The 21,247-nt window shown below is 40.4% G+C and overlaps 1 protein-coding gene and 1 pseudogene across 2 annotated transcripts in view; one reads left to right on the top strand and one right to left on the bottom strand.

Annotated features, from left to right (window-relative positions):
- Positions 1-21,247, bottom strand: part of EIF4G3 (eukaryotic translation initiation factor 4 gamma 3) — a 353,949-nt gene that overhangs the window by 42,533 nt on the left and 290,169 nt on the right. For both annotated transcript variants that reach the window (XM_061394178.1, XM_061394181.1), the window contains 4 exons: positions 6,494-6,640; positions 4,906-5,142; positions 3,770-3,874; positions 2,241-2,373 (listed from right to left, as the gene is read on the bottom strand). In XM_061394178.1, coding sequence (XP_061250162.1) covers positions 2,241-2,373; positions 3,770-3,874; positions 4,906-5,142; positions 6,494-6,640 — 622 coding nt within the window. The remainder of the gene's footprint in view (positions 1-2,240; positions 2,374-3,769; positions 3,875-4,905; positions 5,143-6,493; positions 6,641-21,247) is intronic.
- LOC133235298 (small ubiquitin-related modifier 2-like) lies at positions 5,228-6,482 on the top strand (annotated as a pseudogene).

Here is a 21,247-nt window from a genome sequence, read left to right as displayed (position 1 = left end):
CACTGGCTTCCTGCTTCATCCTCACCATTCTCATCATGGCAGCCAGTGTGGCCCGAGTAAGTTATGAGTCAGGTCTTGTCACTTCTTTGCTCAAAACACTTCTGTTATCTATTTCATTGTGAGAATAAGACAGACTCCTTATAAATGGTTTATCTCCTCTAAGTAATCTGGCCCCTGCCTCTCAGACCCCATCTCCTACCACTCCCCCCCCATAACCTTTGCTCTAGCCACACTGACCTTTTTGCTGATGCTTGAAAAGGCTGCTTCAAGGCATTTGTACTTACTATCCCCTTTTCCTAACACCCACTTCCCCAGATATCCACATGAATTAACTCCTTCCTTACTTCATTCAGTCTTTGCTCAAACAACACCAACTTAAATAGGCTTCCCAATCTTCCTAATATAAAACTGCAACCTCTCTACTCATCAAACCTTGCATTCCTACTCCTTCTCTGTTTTAGTTTTTCTATAGAACATATCTGACAAACATATATTTAAGTATTTGTTCCCCTCTGTTCCTCCTAAGATGTGAGCTGTAGGAAGCAATGGACTTTGTCTCTCTTGTTAAGTGACAAGCACTCAATAAATATTTACTGAATGAAAGACCACCAAACTGTCTAAAAGCTTTTTCAATCCTCACATGCTTCTTGATTTTCTCTTTGCTAAGTGATACTAATGGTCATGAACACGCTTGATTATTCCTTGCTCCTGTAGAATGGAAAAGCACACTCTCTTCCCTGGTGGAGTCATCTCTCAGAACTTCACTATGAGTATACAGTGTCTCTGATAAATAACAGGTCACAGCTATCGAATATTTAGTAGGTGTCAGTTGCTATGCTAAACACTTTACCTATCTCATTTCAGCCTCACAAATCCTAGGTACTATTATTCGATCAATTTTAAAGATTAAGTGACTTGTGCAAGGTCACGCAGTTAGGATGCAGGAGAGGTGAAACTCATACCAAGACGGTTTGGCTCCAGAGTCTATGCCCTCAACCTCTATGCTAATATGACCCGGTCACCATCTGAGCACTTCATAGCACAGTGGATGAGCGTTCCCATTTGGATGTCATCTCAGAAGAAACAAGCTTATAAGAAAAATGATCATTTCCTTTCTGAAAAAAGTTTCTTCTTTCAATGTTCCTAAACTGAGTCTACAGAATTTTCTATTTTCTCAGGTGTAAAATGCTTACTACTTCACCTTATTTTTTTCTGTTTCTTCCTTTTTGTTTTTATCACTACCAAGTTTTAACCTCCTTCCACATAGGATTTCAGCTGACAACAGCATTTCTGAGCCTGGTACACCCTTCACCACGTGACGAGCAATGCTGTCAGTGCTGTTCAGCTGCTAAGCTGTGTCTGACTCAGTGTGAACCCATGGACTTACACTGCGCTAGGCCTCCCTGTCCTTCACTATCTCCCAGAGCTTGCTCAAACCCATGCCCATTGAGTCTGTGATGCCGTCCGGCCATCCCATCCTCTGCCGCCCCCTTCCCCTCCTGCCCGCAATCTCTCCCAGCATCGGCGTCTTCTCCAGTGAGCAGCAGACCCCTTTTATTGAAGTGCGCCCAGCCTGTCATCACGCCTTTGCTCAAAAGCACGCGGCAGCTCCTCAGTGTCAGCTCAAGCCCGAGTTCCTGATTTGGGTCCACTCTTCTCAGCATTTTTTCAATCCTTCTGAACACTGAAATTTTACTCTAATCAGGTTTATTTATTCCTCTTTACAGTATATATTTACTTTAGTTTCATGACTATAATTTTTCCATCCCTTCCAAATATTGGCCATCTACCAACACCCAGTTCAAGTGCCCCTTTCCTCCAAGTTGCTATCCCACCTGTTCTGAGTTTTAACAGCCTGAGTGGAGAGTACATTTCATAATTGATAGTAACTTCTGTTTGCTTGAAAACATTCCCTTTATTAGTTCTGGCTTCCAGAGGGAAGGAGATGTATCTTCTACTTCTTTTTATATCCCTCACCTATACTGAGTATACAGAAGATGCTCAATGAAGTCTTGCTGATTGCTGACTTTGGAGTAGTCAAAGAAATAAAACGTACTTCCCACACTCTCTGTTTTTACACAACAACCAGTCTCCAGGTGATGCCGTTTCTCTTACCAATCACCGTTCTCTTCTTTGGGTCAGTCTTTCTGCTCTCATTTCACATCTAAATATAAAATTCTTAACATATTCATCCCTCAAACTCCCAAGTTCCCTAGTGCCCGGTAGACTCCACCCCTCACCTGGTCTTCTCTTCTCTTTGGTCATGAGTTGTTGGACCTTCCTCTGCTCTTCCTGTTCTTCTATTTTAGCTTCTTTGTGAATCTGTTCAATAGTTTTAGGCCCCTGATCTGCTCGTCGTGATACCCAATTACACTATAAAAGGAGAAAATCAGGATGTCAGCCAGATAACTAAAAATAGAAAGGAAACTTTAGAAAAATCTATTTTATACTTTCACTGCTAGAAAAGCATAGCATACACATGAACCTGGCACTATGGCAGGTTCAACCACCTACAGATGGCTCTACGTGCAGCTCAGATGTTAGCGCTAAATACTGAAACCTGTCTCAATCCACTGAGTTACTCTATACAAAAGCAGTGGGTAGAAACACAGAGTGAAAGAATGGCCCAACTATCTGTCTACCCATCCACCTACCTACCCATCCATCTGTACATTTTATCATATTGTACTTTTGAAAGGAAAAACAAGAGGAATCAAGAAAGGTCAGGACTTTTGGCCTTGACCCAGTCGGATATATTGCTACTCAGTTCACACCACACTCCACTGGGGTTCTACATCGAGGATGACTAGCGTTTTCCTTCCTCACATATCAAGGTTATGGTATCTACACAAAACGCCACAATCACTCTAAGCTCCAGTTATCCTCTCTGCTAAGGGTAAGACAAGCTGTCTCCTTCAAGAGACACTTCTCCCAGTCCTTCCCTTCTGAGCTACAGTCTCAATATCTGATACAAATATGAGTGACTGAAGGAAGAGGCAGAGCAATTTTTAACATTTACTTATATTAGTTTGAGGCAAGAATGGAAAATAGATTTAAATCAGCATTCAAAATTCTGATCAAGTGGTAGTGGCTTTGTTAATAAGAAGGATCCTGAGGTCACATCTCAGCTGAGTAAGCTACCTGGTCTGAGTGCAGGGCGGGGTAGAGAGGGGGACCTGCGTTCACTTCCTCTATCTTAGGCTCAGTGGCAGTGTGTTTCCTCTAGCAGTTGACAAAGGTGGTAGTGGTAAGAACTATACTTAGTATGACAAAGGAGGGAAAAAAGCAGCAGAACAAGAGAGTGTACAGGAAAAACAACAGAGAGGAAAACATCTACATCTCCTGTGAGCTGGCCACACACATAACCACTGAATCTTTATAACACACCTGCAAGGGAGACAACGTCACCACTTCAGAGACTACAATGTAAGGCTCGGGGAAGAGAAATACATCGATTTTGAAGATGAGAATTCTTGATTATTTAGCATGCTAAGATTAAATTTAAATGACCACAGTTTGAAATCAGAATGGCTGATTTCAAAATTGCAAAGTGGTCTGATCACCAGAATAGAGAGAAGAAATAAGCTGCAGACAGGCAGGTGTACATGCTCTTTGTCCTTTCACATAGCTCTCTTGTCACAGTTTGTTGATCCATGTTCTGAGTCATGAGGCAAAAGCATTAAGCCATTATACATATAAATCCTAGGACATCCTCCCCAAGCCAAACCCTGAAAAGAGACTGGAAAGGTAGGTTGATTTTTCTACTTACCAGCCTTAGATCTATTACATCCTGAAGCATGAATCGAATCCTAGATGAGGTTTTTCTTTCTTTCACAATTTTCTCCATCTGATTAAAATACTGGTCCATACGTGGCTGCAAGATACAAAATCATTAGTATTCCTGGCTGAGGAATTCAAATGTAGTTTTACCACGTAGAATTTTAAGACAGCATAGGAATACAACTTTTGGCCAAAAGGCATTGTGGTAGAATTTTTAATTGAACATGACACCCAAAATAAAGGCTACATATTCCAGGAGGCAGGCCATGGCCATATGACTAATTATAGGCCAACAGAATATAAATGGAAACGTCATACTGCATCTCCTTGGAACCTTAAGAGAGAGGTGGCTGTGTCCTTTGCCCTTTGCTAACCTTCTCAGCTATGATGTCAAGAACTACTCCAGGGCTACACCTTAGGGATGACAAAATGTTACACTGGAGGAACTGAAATTTTTTGTCATCTCTTAGCCAGCCACCAGGCCAGCCTTAGAATTTTTACTCCTGAACTTCATTTACATGAGTGAGAAATAAACCTCAGTCTTATATACACACTGATATTCCAGGTTTTCTATCACAGCCAAACATAACCCTACCTGATTCCTATGTTATAAAACATTTCTGACACTATTTCTTTGATGCTTTTCTAATTTCCCTACCCCTTATTTGGACAGTACCATGTTATGTTTGAATTATAATATTTTTAATGGTTTCTTATATTATGGTTAGATAGCCCTGTCATCAACTAGAGCATAAACGAGAAAGCTACTAGGTCTTCATTCTTGTCTTCCGTCAGTCCTGGCTGTTGGTAGCTCCCCCGTCACCCCCAAATTTCTGTCCACAGAAATGTACTGCTATTCATATACATATGAAGGGCCTGTAAAATAAAGGACACGGGAGAAATAATCTCAATTCATGACCTGGCTTTTAAATACTTTTGGATCCTCTTCACTTCTGACTTTAATGAAAACGTGGTAACGAGCACCATGGCCCAACACTGACAGTGAGAAGGACAAAAGAAAAGCACCCTTGGCTGCTGGGAAAAGATGGAGACCTGTGTTGACGGTCAACTTCCGCAGCTGACAAAGAGTCCCTGCAGGAGGTTTCTGAGATTCGGGGGTCTTACCTTTGCTTTCTCAAAGTCCAGGTCTTTGCCAATTGTGGTGAGCAGGCGACACAGACACTCGAGGGATTCTTCATCGTGGTTCTTCAGCAGCTTCACCACACAGTCATGCATGATGGCTTCAGTCAGCATTTTGAGTTTAAAGAGTTCTCCAATGAACTTGATGTTGCCAATGGATCTCCGCCGGGCTTTATCTTTAGCTTCTTCCAGTTCATCATGAAGCCTTGTCCTCTCCTCTGGCTATTGCATAAGGAAGAATAACAGAATCTTGATGATGAAGATTGTACTACTCAAAAGATGCTAAAAACATACTTGTGGCTGGTGTTGCCGGTATGCTCGTTCAGTGCAGACCTGGCAAGCCTCCTACGAAGCGGCAGCTAGGGAGATTGTGGAGCTCGGCATTGCTGACGAAAAGCTCAAGGAAGGAGTCAAAACTGAGAAAAACGATCATTCTAATTTGAAGGTGGAGGGGCAGGATGGTTCAGAGGTGCCGTTAAACATTAAGAGGCATGTACCACTTAGTACCCTGATAAAAGCCCATTGTGAACGACAGGGTTTGTCAGTGAGGCAGATCAATTCCCATCTGACGGGCAGACAATCAATGTAAAAGACACACCTGAACAGTTGGAAGTGGAGGATGAAGATACAACTGTTGTGTTCCAACAGGAGATAGTAGGTGTCTGCTAAATAGGGAATCCCTAGAATTCTGTTCCTCCAGACCAAAAAGACACTCTCCATTAGAAAATCACAATTTGGTTCCACCACATCCTGACTGCTAGAGTGTAGTTTCTCTACTTTTTCGTTTTCTCCTTTCTCATTCCTTTACTGTACATAAAGTAACTGGTGTATATGCACAAGCATAGTGCACTTTAAAAAAAACTACAGAGGTGATGGTATGTTGACTGACATCAAATGAAGATGGGATGGGGAAACATACTGGTCTGGGAAAAACATCCCCTTTATCTCCATTAGGGGCATACTCATCAACTCTTATCTTTATACTCCAGTATATTATTTTGCTTTCATTGTCTAACAAAAGCATAAAAGTTCTTGCACTCCTTGATTGGAGGATTTTAATGTTTTCCATTTACCATTGTAAAACCAGTCACAATTTTATAACTTTTTTGTATGCAGCTGTTACATGTAGGGAAATCTCTATTTAAGTAAGGATAAATTACTCTAAAAGAAGAAATGATCCTATATAATTTTCCCTTCAAGTGTCTTGTTGTTTAAATAAACTTGTTTGAACTACGGGTCAGGGAGAGGCTTTGAGGTTTTGACAGTTAACCACAGACCTATTCAGAAAATAAAACTATCCCCACAAGTTCGCATCCATTTCAGGAGATTTCTGGAATTCAGCAACCTCTCTGAAGTCTAGGTTCTGAATCCCTATCTTAGAAGGTTGAGTTGTTTTAACATGTGGCACTAAAAGGAATAAAGCTCCCCTCTAAACATCAATACGGTATATCTCCACCTGAAGAAAAGGCCGCAGGCACCTACTGAAGTAGCAGGACGATGAGGCAGCCGGCTTCATGAAAATTCTGATAACACTCAAAGTGCACACGCACGGTTTTTCTGTGAAAATACTTACAGCACTGGCAGCCTCGAGTTCTTTCTGCTTCTTCTCAAAGACATCATCATCGGCTTTATCTTTTTCAAATTCCTTCTGGCAACGGTTCAGTAGTAGCTTCCGGAAGTTCACTGTGTTACCAGGCTTGTCTGCCATGGGTACTTTCAGCTGCATCCAGATGGGAAAATGCAAAAGGGGCAAGATTACTTAAAGAAATCCAATGATTTTCTCAAAATATCTATTTTCTTTATTGTGCAAAATAACGCTGACCGAACCACAGGTAAGCATTCTACAAAAGATACATGATTTAGCTTTAGGCATTTCATGTTTTCAATGGTTAAGGAGCTTTAAATTTTATATAGAAAAGACACACATTCCTCTCATATAAATGTACCACATCCTCTATGGCTGGTTGTGCCTCTAGCTGACTTTGAAATCCTTGTAATACTATTACAACTATGACTCTGCACTCCTCTAGACATTTTTAACTGTCAAAGGTTATTATTTTTGTTTTTCAAACTACTACAGTAGGTACTTTGGTTTCAAGAAACAAATAAAAATGAAACGAAGCAGGGGAGAATTTCATGGCCGTAGGAAAACTGTTGGAGGTGAGATCCTTATTCTAGAAAGATGCAGAAGTGTGTGTGAGTGAGGGCCACGTTTCAGAATACTGGAGACATCTTTTCCTAAGGGGGACGTCACAACACTGTAACGCTAGTATCTGACTTGTCTATCGATACACTATGTTTATTGATTATTTCTTATGTGACAAAAGAACATACTAGTTCTCTACGAGTTGTCTAATAAATGTCCAACGTAGGCACATTCTTTTGATGCACAGACTCAGGGCAGGGAAGGGGCCGGTTAGAGGCAAGACGCTTACAAGACGTCCATACAAACCCATTGTTTTCTAGTAACTGCAACAGCTTCACCTTCAAGCTTACTTCTAACTAAATGCAGAGACGTTCTTATTCAGAAAATAAAGAAAGTGAACCAGCACAGTGATTGACTAAAAGATTCTGTTTTACAGACAAAATCACGAGTACCATTTTGAACAGCTGTGACAATATGGCAAGATGATTTTCCTAGAATCACAAAGTGGCTCCCAAAGTTCTGAAATACGTGGTCTTTGTCCTAGATTTAGTGGGAGAAGTTAATAAAAAACGGGATACCTTGTATTTATATTCACAGAAGAGTTAGCAACCAGAATGGACTTTGGAGAGCTGCTGATCAAGGCTGAATGGCTAGCAACTTGAGGACTACAATACCACGGCATATTTGTGCTAGAACTGACGGCACATTCTCCAACATATTCCCAGTGAGACACGAAAGACCCTTCAACAAGGCCAGCTCTTACCAACCAGAGCTGAATGCTTCATTTCACTTTTTTTTAACTTAGAGGAGAAGAACATCAAATACGGATTCTTTTCAGACAATCACAGGAAAGCTAACACGTCCTTATGTCCAAATTTAGGCCATACAAATACAAGTGACAACAGGTTATGTCAAAGTCAGGCCTATTCTATGATCACACAAGAGGGTAGGCTTTTAATTTATTTGTACTTATTTGGCTGTGCAGAATCTTAAGTGTGGCATGCAAGACATTTAGTGTGGCATGTGAGATCTAGTTTCCTGAGCCGGGATCAATCCCAGGTTTCCTGCATTGGGAGCACAGCGGACTGGGCCACCAGGGAAGTTCTGAGAGCAGGTACTTAATTAGCCTTAAAGAAATGAAACATGAGAGCAAAGGGTTTTCAAAGCAGAAGCCAAAAGTAGACTCAATCTTTTACTATCTACAACCCAGAATATAAAGAAGCACCATATGTGAGAGGTTCTGCATAATAGAGCATTCAGCATGACGTTAGGTTCCAGAACAAAGCAAAGGTTCTAAAATTCAGCAGTTACATTAAATTTGCTACTGTACAGGAACTCAAATAAACACATCAAGAGGCTTTTGCCAACTTCTTAGCATATTCACCACTGTCTATATTAACACTAAGGACATTACAGACTGATAGGATAAAAATCATCTGGGCACAATTTATCGGCCTTAAAAAGATATTCCCTGAATTATGGGTTTACTATGTAGAAGATGGGAAAAATGTGGATAATATGAAAATTCAAGCCACTGTCTTAGTGACAGGGACCAGAACTAAAATGAGTCAGGAAGGTCAAATAACTACAACTCGTGTGTTTTATTTACTGGAAGGAACAAGTAGAAATGATGTAAGGCAAGGAAGAATTTCCCTACACAAAATGTATTAAAGGATTTGCTTTTTATACCTTTTATGTAGAGAAGACTATATTGAAAAGATTCGCTTACATGATTTTCTTTTTTTTGCTTGATTTTAAATGAAGGCAATTCTTTTAACCCAAACGCGTTCATCACCCAAACAAGGGAGGCACAATCCCTGTGTCGAGCCCAAGTGCAGCTTTAAGCACCCAATGCAATAGGTTTGTTGGAAGTGCTTTAAGTCACAGAGAATAACGTGACTTAAACGTGGCTTATTTGGAACACTCAAAGAGAAAGAGCACTGGAATCCTGAGTTATAAAATCAGGGTTTGAATCCCAGCTCTACACCTCATCAGTATGTAAATGTGAGCAAGGTACCTCATTAAGCCTTAATCCCTTCATCAGCAAAAGGATGCATCCCAGTGATTACAGACTAAGGGACACCATGAAGCAGCTGGTGCAACAGGAGCAGTGGAGACAGTCATAATGCCAGCTCTGCCACGTGACCTTGGCCAAATCACTTGGCTTCCCTGAACTTCTCTTTCTTTCTAAAACGGGGATAACATCTATCTCGCAGGACTGTTTGAAGGATTAAACGAGACAGTCTAAGTAAAACAAGTAACAGTGCCCAGACCACAGCTAAGAATTCTATAAACTGATAGAGCTATATTTAAGTTTGGAGTTGCACTAACATGTTTATTAGTAAAATTTAAGAGAAACCTATATTGTAATAGCATAAACATCAAAGAAAGTGTTTAAGTCAGTTCACAAAGCAATTAGGGAGAGAGCCACAAAAGGCAAGAGAACTGAACATCTGTTATCCCAAAGTGGTGGTCACCAACAGTTCACATGTACGGGACATCAAGAACCTGTGACTGTTGCATATGCTTGTTAGACACGTTCACGGGAAGCATTAAAACAGAACGCTCAGCAGAACGACCACAGGCCTGCAAGCACGGCTGTCTCTAATGAATGAAGGTCTGGCTGCACCACACCCTAAAGGCTTGTTCTGGTGAACAGGGGCTGTGGAAATACGGAAACAGGCCAGGGAGGATATGGCCCGAGAACGGTGATGCACGGTAATCGTCTTCTTCTTAAGAGATGTTCAATTCAACACAATTATGAAACGATGATGGTATTAAGTCAGCTTGTGTTGTCAGGGGACACTTAACTGGTCAGGAGACTCAGTAAAATCGGTGAGTGAGAACATGAAGAGTGAATGTCTTAGTCTGGTAGGGCTGCTATAATGAAATACCACAGACTGGGTGGCATGAACAACGGATGTTTATTTCTCACAGTTCTGGAGGTCGGGAAGTCCAAGATCAAGGTGCAGGCAGATCTGGTCCCTGGTGAAGGAGGACCCTCTTCTTTGGATGTCTGCTGTGTAGACATCTGCCTTCTCCTCTATCCTCACGTGGTAGAAAAGAAATTCTAGTACCTCTTCCTGTTTATTAAAGGCACTAATTTCCATCATGGGAGATCCACCCTTATGACCTCAACTAAAGCTAATCACCTCTCAAAGGCCCCACCTCCTAACACCATCACATGGAGAGTTGGGCTTCAACCTACGAACTGGGGGAGAGATGAATATTCAGTTCCTAACAGTAGAAGAGGTAGATGCTTGAAGATGTGACTGTGGATAATACCAAAAATGAAAGGTGACATGCCACAACGAGAAGAAGCTCTCAGACAACCATAATTCATTAAACAGTAGTCTGGAATTAAAACTAAGATACTAAGTGCTTCAGATGGGTTGCTGGGAGACGATTCCTTAGAAAGTGAGGGAGTCACTGGGGAATATTTTATACCAAGACTGCTTGGTGAGCTAGATTTGCTGGAGGGCACCTACCTTTTAATTTTTACACAACAGTAAACTACCCACGTGCCACTGCGCTACACTGTGAACTGACAGTGTCCGTCTCCTACTGCAGTGAGAGCTGGCCACGTTCCGGGCAGCCAGCAGTCCTGGACGTGAACACTGTCAGCAGCAGGCAGTCATTTTCTCCAAGCAACAGGATTTGTACTGCTAATATATTTGTTAGTATGGATGGTAAATACTTCTTCTCCTTAAAAGGATCAAACTCCCTGAAAATCACCAAGGGCTGTCAGTTGTGTATTAATTAAGTCCAACAGGAGACAAGTCCTGGCCTGGCTTATTAGCACGCTCAGGATTTTCAGGGCTGTCCTAGAAGATAAAGATGCCAGTGGTAATCCATGGCCCAGTAGCTGTTTTGCTTAAAGCATGTTCTGGTCCGCGGTAAAGTGTCTGGAATGACTAGTATAATATAAACAAGTGGTATGCCCAAACTAACTCTAAAATGTGAAGTGAACAGCAATGAATCAGTTGTTCAACAGTAACTCCTGGGTCTACAGTGACATACTATCGTTTATCAGTGGTGATGTCCTGACCTCAGTAAATTCCCAACTAAAAATGAACTTAACATGACCTGTATGTACGATAAACACATCTACCGAAACGTGTTCTATTAGACACATTCGAAGAGGCATACAGCACTGAGGGATGTCCACAAGACTGAAAAGGGAGTGGTCAAGTTATGAAAGGGTAAGTCATTTCTCATCAATCTTTCCTTCAGTGGCACATTAAACCGGCAACATTCAAAGTCTCGGATCTGGTGTAACAGGACACAGAATGCAGAAATTTACCCACAGTGCCATTCTTTACAGCTGAGGTCTGCATGCCTGCCACAGCAGAGATTAAAAGTAACAAAAGCACGGTCTTAAGGTGCAAAATAAACTCAAGTTATACTTTCATTCATGCATTTATCCATTCACTCAAAACATATGTCTGAGGGTCTATTATGCACCAGAAACCATTTCAGGTGCTAGGAATTTAGCAGTGCCCCGCTCTTAGGAACTTAGGCTCAAAAAGAGTTCCAAGGTGGGGATTTTCTTTAAATTTTGATTAAAATGAAACAGTGCAATAAACAGGACTAATAATCCAATTTAAAATTTTATTTAAGCATAGATTTAGATACAGGATAGCAATTTCCAGTGTCTGCCTTTCTTTATTTGCCACTCAACTCAGATGTCCTTGGGGCTTCTCTGGTAGCTGAGGGTAAAACATCTGCCTGCAATGCGGGAGACCGGGGTTCGATCCCTGGGTCAGGAAGATCCCCTGGAATGAAATGGCAACCCACTCCAGCACTCTTGCCTGGAAAATCCCATGGACAGAGATGCCTGGTAGGCTACAGTCTATGGAGTTGCAAAGAGTCAGACACGACTGACCGACTTCACTTTCATTTTCACTTTCAGATGTTCTCCTCCGCCTAAGAGAAGTACTGAGTTCTAGTTAAATGCCCTGCAGTCTGTGAAGGGGGCTGCCCTGGTGGCTAAGATGGTAAAGAACCTGACTGCAGTGCAGGAGACCAGGGTTCCATCCCTGGAATGGAAATATCCCCTGAAGGAAAAATGGCAACTCATACCAGTATTCTTGCCTGGAAAATTCCAAGGACAGAGAAGCCTGGCAGGCTACAGTTTGGGAAGGAGGCCTTGCAGATCTCTGCGGTCGTTTCTACTTGAACCAGAAGCAGCAGCAGCATACTCCAGAGGCCCAGGTTACTACCTCTTATGATGTCTTTAAGTCTTATGTGCCAGAGGTTTCACTTAGCAGAGCCTGGCAAAGGCAGGCAGCTGCACAGAAATCTAAACAAGTGTGTCTGTGCACACAATAAATACGGTGTGAAGTGAAAGTTGCTTGGTGTGTCCGACTCTTTGAGACCCCATGGACTACACAGTCCATGGAATTCTCCAGGCTAGAAAACTGGAGTGGGCAGCCTTTCCCTTCTCCAGGGGATCTTCCCAACGCAGGGATTGAACCCAGGTCTCCCACATTGCAGGCGGATTCTTTACCAGCTGATATGCAGAGCCAACTGGTAAAGCCAAAACTACTATATCAATTTCCTCTGTAAATCTAAAGAATTCCTTTTTAGAAAGCCTACCTACCACCCCTTAGAACATCAAGGAAAATTGACACACAACTGTATTCTCAAGCCCTCCCCTAGGTAAGAACTGCAAAGTGACTCATGGAGGTGTGTGATTGAAGTCAATGACAAAGAGGCAGAAAAAAGGTTTAAAAACTGCTCTGGGGGAATTCCCTCCCAGTCCAGTGGTTAGGACTCCACACTTTCACTGCTGAGGGTGGGGTTCAATCCCTAGTCAGGGAACTGAGACCCCAACAAGCTGTGCAGATGGTCAACAAAACAAAAACAAAACAACCCTGTTCTGAACGACAATAAGTATTCTCTTAAATCTTAAAATCTCAACAATCTAGACCAAGTTTCTCATCCTTGACACTAAGGATGTTTTGGGTTGGACAACCCTTTGTTGTAGGTGGCTGTCTTGTGTACTGTAGGATGTTCAGGAGCATCCTGGGCCTTTAGGCACTAACATGCTAGTAGTCATAACCAAAAATGTCTCCATTTATTGCCCGAGGTCAAAAAAACCCAACCATCAGACTTTAAAATCAGAGATCTAAGTCTCTGTTTGAGCTTGTTGTTCAGTAGCTAAGTTGTGTCTAACTCTTTGTGATCCCATGGACTGCAGCACACCAGGCCTCCCTGTCCTTCACCATCTGCCAGAGTTTGCTCAAACTCATGTCCATTGAGTCATGGATGCCATCCAACCATCTCATCCTCTGTCACTGCCTTCAATCTTTCCCAGCATCAGGGCCTTTTCTAATGATTTGGCTCTTCACATCCGGTGATCAAAATATTAGAGCTTCAGCATCAGTCCTTCCAATATTCAGGCTTGATTTCCTTTAGGATTGACTGGTTTGATCTCCTTGTTCTTCAAGGGACTCTCAAGAGTCTTCTCCAGCACCACACTTCGAAAGCATCAATTCTTTGGCACTCAGTCCAATTCTTCCCTGGTAGCTCAGATGGTAAAGAATCCACCTGCAATGCAGGCAAGCTGGTTTTGATCCCTGGGTGGGGAAGATTCTCTGGAGGAGGAAATGGCAACCCACTTCAGTATTCCTCCTTGGGAAACTCCATGGACAGAGAAGCGTGGCGGACTACCATCCATGGGGTTTCAAAGAGTCAAGACACGACTGAGTGACTAACACTTTCACCGGCTCTTGTTCGAACTAAGGTTCTATCATTTAACATTGGAAACCTCCATATGTATAAAATCCCTATTTAGGCAATTTTCCAACTTCCACAAAATGTTTTAAAATAGGAATAATAAAATGGTTGTGAGGATTAAATGAGTTAGATGTAACACATCCTCCCAAAATACTGCTATGATTCCCACTACTCTTTATTACTACTATTTAGAAACATGACTGTGTAGACAATTATAACTAGATTCCAATACTTCAAATCATGATAATCCATGAAAATGGCATGGGTCTATACATCCTTAGGACTATGAACCAGGCCAAAGATCTTACAATTTGACCTGCAGATGTGTCTCAGTAAAACATACAGATACTGAAAGTGAAACTACTGAAATAAATTAATGAATATAATGGATAGAAAAAGAATACCTGCCGTGGGTAATATCTTATTTTTAATTCACTCTTCATTTTCTCTCATTCTAACAATTATGTTAAAAAAAAAAAACAACACAAAACAAGAAGCACTTGTGGTCAAGGACTGGAAAACGCTGCACAGAGCAGATCCTTCTTGTTTGATTTCACAAGAAGCATTAAAATAGGAAACCAAAACTTAGAGCAAAAAAAAATCTGCTTAAGCTGGACTTAGTGAAACATATGCTGTCATTTCAATTTTGGATAACACTGCTCATGGACATGCCATCTGAAAATAATCAGCTTAACTCCACTTCTTCCTTTATAAAGTATAAAATAAAAGAGCACACACTAAAGTATTCATCACTCAAGTTTGCTAAAACTTAGTATCTTGCCATATGTACCTTCATCTTTCATTTTTAAGAAACTAAATATTCAAGTTAAGGGCCCTGAGCATTTAAAAAATTTTTTCACTCTATTGCTTGTTGTTCTTCTTTTCAAAGTTTAGCTTTAAGAACACTGAATCCTCCCAGAGCTTCACATAAATGCTTTCAAAGCACGACCACTTTCCAGCCTTCACAGTTAATCCCATTATCCTGTATTTTTATAACCACCACTTTCTTGCTTTTGTTTTACCATCCATATATGCATTCCCACATCCATATTTGTTTTTGAACTTTAAATAAACAGACAATATGGCATATATTCTTTCGGGTCTGGCTTCTTCTCCTAGAGCTTTTTCCTGTTAGAGCCACATGCACTCGGCTATGGTTCGGTTTGACTGTCCTAGTATGAACGTGCAACAATTCTTCCATTTTACAGTTTATGGGCAGTTTCAAGTTTTTATTCATTATGAATAATGACAAACATTTTCATACGCTTCCTGGCCCATCAGAAATGTATGTTTATCTGTTGCATATATTCTTAAGAATGGAAATGCTGGTTATAGCGGGAAAAAAAAAAAAAAAAACTCCAAATTTTGTAGATGATGCTAAACTCTTTTCTAAAGTGACTGTTAAAATTTATATTCCTACTGGCCCTGTTTGACAGTTCTGGTTGCTTCACCTATTTGCAAACATCTGGTAAATTTATTGCATGGTTTTATCTAATTGAATAATTTTTTTCATATTTATTGGTCATTTGGATAACCTCTTTGGTGAAATATTTAAGTCTGTTGTCTATTTAAAATTTAAGCTATTTTCTTATTAATGTTAGTTTTTTCAATACTTTTTTAATTGGAGGAAAACTGTTGTATGATCTTGAGTTGGTTTCTGCGTAGAACACAAATCAGTCATAATTGTATGTGTATATATACCCTCCTTCATGCGCCTCCCTCTGCCCACCCGCCTCCTCAACCCCCGGGTCATCAGGCTGTGCTCCCTGTGTCAGCTGTTTTACACATGGTGTATACGTGTCAGTGCTACTTTCTCAATTGGGATGTCCTTTACTGGATTTTTATGCTGCAATTATTAACACGTGGCTTGCATTTTTACTTAATGGTGGCTGTCTGGGGAGGCCTTACAAATAGCTGTGAAAAGAAGAGAACCGAAAAGCAAAGGAGAAAAGGAAAGACATAAACATCTGAATCCAGAGTTCCAAAGAATAGCAAGAAGAGATAAGAAAGCCTTCTTCAGCGATCAATGCAAAGAAATAGAGGAAAACAACAGAATGGGAAAGACTAGGGATCTCTTCAAGAAAATCAGATACCAAAGGAACATTTCATGCAAAGATGGGCTCGATAAAGGACAGAAATGGTAGGGACTTAACAGAAGCAGAAGATATTAAGAAGACGTGGCAAGAATACACAGAAGAACTATACAAAAAAGATCTTCATGACCCAGATAATCACGATGGTGTGATCACTCACCTAGAGCCAGACATCCTGGAATGTGAAGTCAAGTGGGCCTTAGAAAGCATCACTATGAACAAAGCTAGTGGAGGTGATGGAATTCCAGTGGAGCTATTTCAAATCCTGAAAGATGATGCCGTGAAAGTGCTGCACTCAATATGCCAGCAAATTTGGAAAACTCAGCAGTGGCCACAGGACTGGAAAAGGTCAGTTTTCATTCCAATCCCAAAGGAAGGCAATGCCAAAGAATGCTCAAACTACCGCACAATTGCACTTATTTCACACGCTAGTAAAGTAATGCTCAAAATTCTCCAAGCCAGGCTTCAGCAATATGTGAACCGTGAACTTGATGAGGTTCAAGCTGGTTTTAGAAAAGGCAGAGGAACCAGAGATCAAATTGCCAACATCCGCTGGATCATGGAAAAAGCAAGAGAGTTCCAGAAAAGCATCTGTTTCTGCTTTATTGACTATGCCAAAGCCTTTGACTGTGTGGATCATAATAAACTGTGGGAAATTCTGAAAGAGATGGGAATACCAGACCACCTGACATGCCTCTTGAGAAATCTGTATGCAGGTCAGGAAGCAACAGTTAGAACTGGACATGGAACAACAGATTGGCTCCAAATAGGAAAAGGAGTTCGTCAAGGGTGTATATTGTCACCCTGTTTATTTAACTTATATGCAGAGTACATCATGAGAAACGCTGGACTGGAAGAAACACAAGCTGGAATCAAGATTGCTGGGAGAAATATCCATCAATGCAGATATGCAGATGACACCACCCTTATGGCAGAAAGTGAAGAGGAACTAAAAAGCCTCTTGATGAAAGTGAAAGTGGAGAGTGAAAAAGTTTAATTAAAGCTCAACATTCAGAAAACGAAGATCATGGCATCTAGTCCCATCACTTCATGGGAAATAGATGGGGAGACAGTGGAAACAGTGTCAGACTTTATTTTTCTGGGCTCCAAAATCACTACAGATGGTGACTTCAGCCATGAAATTAAAAGACGCTTAGTCCTTGGAAGGAAAGTTATGACCAACCTAGATAGCATATTCAAAAGCAGAGACATTACTTTGCCAACAAAGGTTCATCTAGTCAAGGCTATGGTTTTTCCTCTGGTCATGTATGGATGTGAGAGTTGGACTGTGAAGAAGGCTGAGCGCCGAAGAATTGATGCTTTTGAACTGTGGTGTTGGAGAAGACTCTTGAGAGTCCCTTGGACTGCAAGGGGATCCAACCAGTCCATTCTGAAGGAGATCAGCCCTGGGATTTCTTTGGAAGGAATGATGCTAAAGCTGAAACTCCAGTCCTTTGGCCACCTCATGCGAAGAGTTGACTCATTGGAAAAGATTCTGATGCTGGGAGGGATTGGGGGCAAGAGGAGAAGGGGATGACAGAGGATGAGATGGCTGGATGGCATCACTGACTCGATGGACGTGAGTCTGAGTGAACTCCGGGAGTTGGTGATGGATAGGGAGGCCTGGCGTGCTGCGATTCATGGGGTCGCAAAGAGTTGGACACGACTGAGCGACTGATCTGATCTGACACCTTTTCATGAAAAATGCTAATTTTAATGTAGTTTGATTTGCCAACATTTTCTTTTGTATATGGTGACTTTTGTCTCCTAAGAAACTTGCAGACAAATTATTGTTTCTTTTTAATATCATTTTCTTCCTGTAATTAGCTTTACTAGCTTTCTTTCAGCCTTTTTTTAAAAAAATCATGCTTGGGGTTTGTAGGAAATCTTTTGATTTTTATCATCTTTTAACCTCTCGTTAATTTTCTTTTTGGGGGTCTCTGCTTCAATCTGGATTCTATACACTTCTAGTTCATAATTCTTTTCTTCAGCTATGTCTCATCTGCCCTTAAACTCTTTTATTGTCTTCTTAATTTTAATATTCAGTTTTGGAAATTCTATTCAGTCCTTTTTATACTTTCTCTACTGAAATTGTCGAATCTATCACCTTGAATGCAAGCATGTTCGTTTAGCACCTGTGCCTGATAAACCGGAACCTGGAGCCCAACGCAGGGCGTTTGCTTGCTGTTGGTTCTCATTCGTGCCGTCTTGTTTCCTTGTGTGCCTAATTATTTTTTAAAATACATTGTCGTATATTCTTCTGTCTTCTTTAGGCTTATTATGGTTGCTTCCTGTTGTTCACTATTAAAATCAATACATAGATAAACATTCTAATATATGATTCCTTTTGCACAAATGGGAATTTCTCTGGGATATACTCCGAGAAGTGAAATTATTGGGTAATAGCATATGAACATCTTCACCACTGTTGTCTAATTACTCTCCAAAGTGATTATGCTCATCTTTGCTTTTTGCCCTCAGTCTCATGGATGTGACTTGCACAGAACTGTGTCTTGTCATTTCTTGTCACTAATAATGAATAACACTGAGTATCTTTTAAGTTTATGAGCCAATGGATTTCATTTCTATGAATTGTCCATTTTTTATATTAGGCTTTTTTTTTTTCCTTACTGATTTGCTTTTTTCCCCTTCAACTCTGGATTCTAACATTTTGGCAGCTATATGCATTTCAGATATATTCTCCCAGGCTGTGGCTTTACCTTTTTCTTTTATTTATAGCACCATTGGCTGCACCAAGGGTTATACATTTTAACAGTCATACTTGGTATTTTCCTCCTTTATATTTATTTTGCATCTTGCTGAAGAAATTTTCCCCCAAAGTTCATGAAGATAGCCTTATTTTTCTACTAAGATATTAGGTTTTCATATTTAGGTTTTCATTATTTTTATGGCTGTTTGATTTTTGTATTTGGTTTGTATTAGAAATTTATGAATAGTCACACTGCCAACTTTAAGTAAAACAAATCACTGTTAAATAAAACAAACCTCAAAAGTAGGTTAGCTATGATGTCAGAAGTTGGGACAGTGGTCATCTTTAAGGAAGAAAGGTACAATTACATTTATTGACCAGAGAGTTAGGTATGTTCACTTTGCTGATATACAATGAACTATACACTAATGCGGTAGCTTAAAATTAAACATTATGAGAGTATTTAAATCATTAATTTATATTTAACTTATATGCAGAGTACATTATGAGAAATGCTGGGCTGGATGAAGCACAAGCTGGAATCAAGATTTCCAGGAGAAATATCAATAATCTCAGATATGCAGATGACACCACACTTATGGCAGAAAGTGAAGAACTAAAGAGCATCCTGATAAAAGTGAAAGAGGAGAGTGAAAAAGTTGGCTTAAAGCTCAACACTCAGAAAACTAAGATCATGGCATCTGGTCCCATCACTGCATGGCAAACAGATGGGGAAACAGTGGCTGACTTTATTTTGGGGGGCTCCAAAATCACTGCAGATGGTGACTTCAGCCATGAAATTAAAACACGCTTACTCCTGGGAAGGAAAGTTATGACCAACCTAGACAACATATTAAAAAGCAGAGACATTACTTTGTCAACAAAGGTCCGTCTAGTCAAGGCTATGGTTTTTCCAGTAGTCATGTATGGATGTGAGAGTTGGACTATAAAGAAAGCTGAGCACTGAAGAATTGGTGCTTTTGAACCGTGGTGTTGGAGAAGACTCTTGAAAGTCCCTTGGACTGCACGGAGATCCAACCAGTCCATCCTAAAGGAGATCAGCTTTAGGATGATGAATATTCAGGACTGAATATTCATTGGAAGGACTGATGTTGAAGCTGAAACTCCAATACTTTGGCCACCTGATGCAAAGAGCTGACTCACTTGAAAAGACCCTAATGCCGGGAAAGATTGAGGGCAGGAGGAGAAGGGGACGAGGGAGGATGAGATGGATGGCATCACCGACTCGATGGACATGGGTTCGGGTAGGCTCCAGGAGTTGGTGATGGACAGGCGTGCTGCAGTCCATGGGGTTGCAAAGAGTCAGACATGACTGAGTGACTGAACTGAATTGAACTGAATTTAACAAAAACTATAAACGAGCAATTTTCCTTTTCCAAACTATTTGTATTTATGTTATACTTCAATAAAAAAGTTTAAAGATAAATATCCTTTGGTATATAACTTTGGGGGAAACCTATGCTAAAGAAGTAAAAGCTCCAGCGTGTAAGAATAAATGTACTTCGTTGTTTATTGCAGCACTGCTTCTGGTTGCAAAAAACCCTCCAAAACGAAAAACCAGAAACAACATGGGGTGGGGAGGGGCAGAAGAGAATGAAAAAAAGTTGTATGTGTATGTGTAATGGGATATGTGAAGCTATTAAAAGGTGTGAGTAAAATCTATCTGCAATGACCTATGGGGATGCCTAAAACACACTAAGTGGAGATAGAAAGCAAAATGCAAAATGATGACATCATTCAACTGAACAAAAAAATTAAAACATGTTCTTTACACATATGTGTATATTTTGATATGATTTTATAAATATAAAGAAAATTATGGAACAATGCAACCATATCACTTGCAATTGGAAGTGATTGGCTTGGAAGGAAAGGAAACTTAACTGACTGGGGCTTCAAGCGAAGAATACTAACTTTTTCTGTGTATTTCCCTATTCTGTTTGAATTATTCCAATAGATTGTTATTTTATAATTTTAAAAAATCCAATAAAGTTTAAAAACTCTTGTTATAAAAGGGTATGTCACAACAAAAGACCCGTAAGTAGCTGGCTTATCTGTGAATTCTTCCTATTCCAAGCTAACCTGTGTTATGGCCAGGCCTTTAAGGGTCATTTTCATCTAAAGGATTCTTCTATTAAAATAATTGTGTGGCTGAGTCCCGTCACGGTTCACCTGAAACTATCACAGCATTGTTAATCAGCTATACACCAATACAAAATGTTTTTTGGTGTTAAAGACACAAAATAACAACAACAAAAATTCACAACCCTTCACTGATTCAATAAAAAACTGGTAAAAAGTATAAAGTTATGAGCCAGAAGATTTGGGATCTAGTCCTAGTTCTAATTTCTGACTGCAGGGTTTCATGGCTGTCACAATGGAACAGAACACATGAGCTGAGGATCAGTTCACTTTCAGGTGAATATGGTGCGTTAGAAGGCAATATTGCAAGTCACTGAGTTAAATAATCCTAGATTTGAGTTCTAGCACTGCCACTTACTAGTTATGTGACTATGAGCAAGTTATTAATCCTTTTTTAAGCCTCAACTTCTTATTTAATAAAGTGGGGCTAATAATACTGATCTTTAAGGCTTATAGTAAGTGTTAAAATGACAT

Source organism: Bos javanicus, chromosome 2, assembly GCF_032452875.1.
Source record: "Bos javanicus breed banteng chromosome 2, ARS-OSU_banteng_1.0, whole genome shotgun sequence".
Lineage (NCBI taxonomy): Eukaryota > Metazoa > Chordata > Mammalia > Artiodactyla > Bovidae > Bos > Bos javanicus.
Note: the sequence above shows the minus strand (reverse complement) of the source record. Positions and strands in the feature narration are given on the sequence as shown.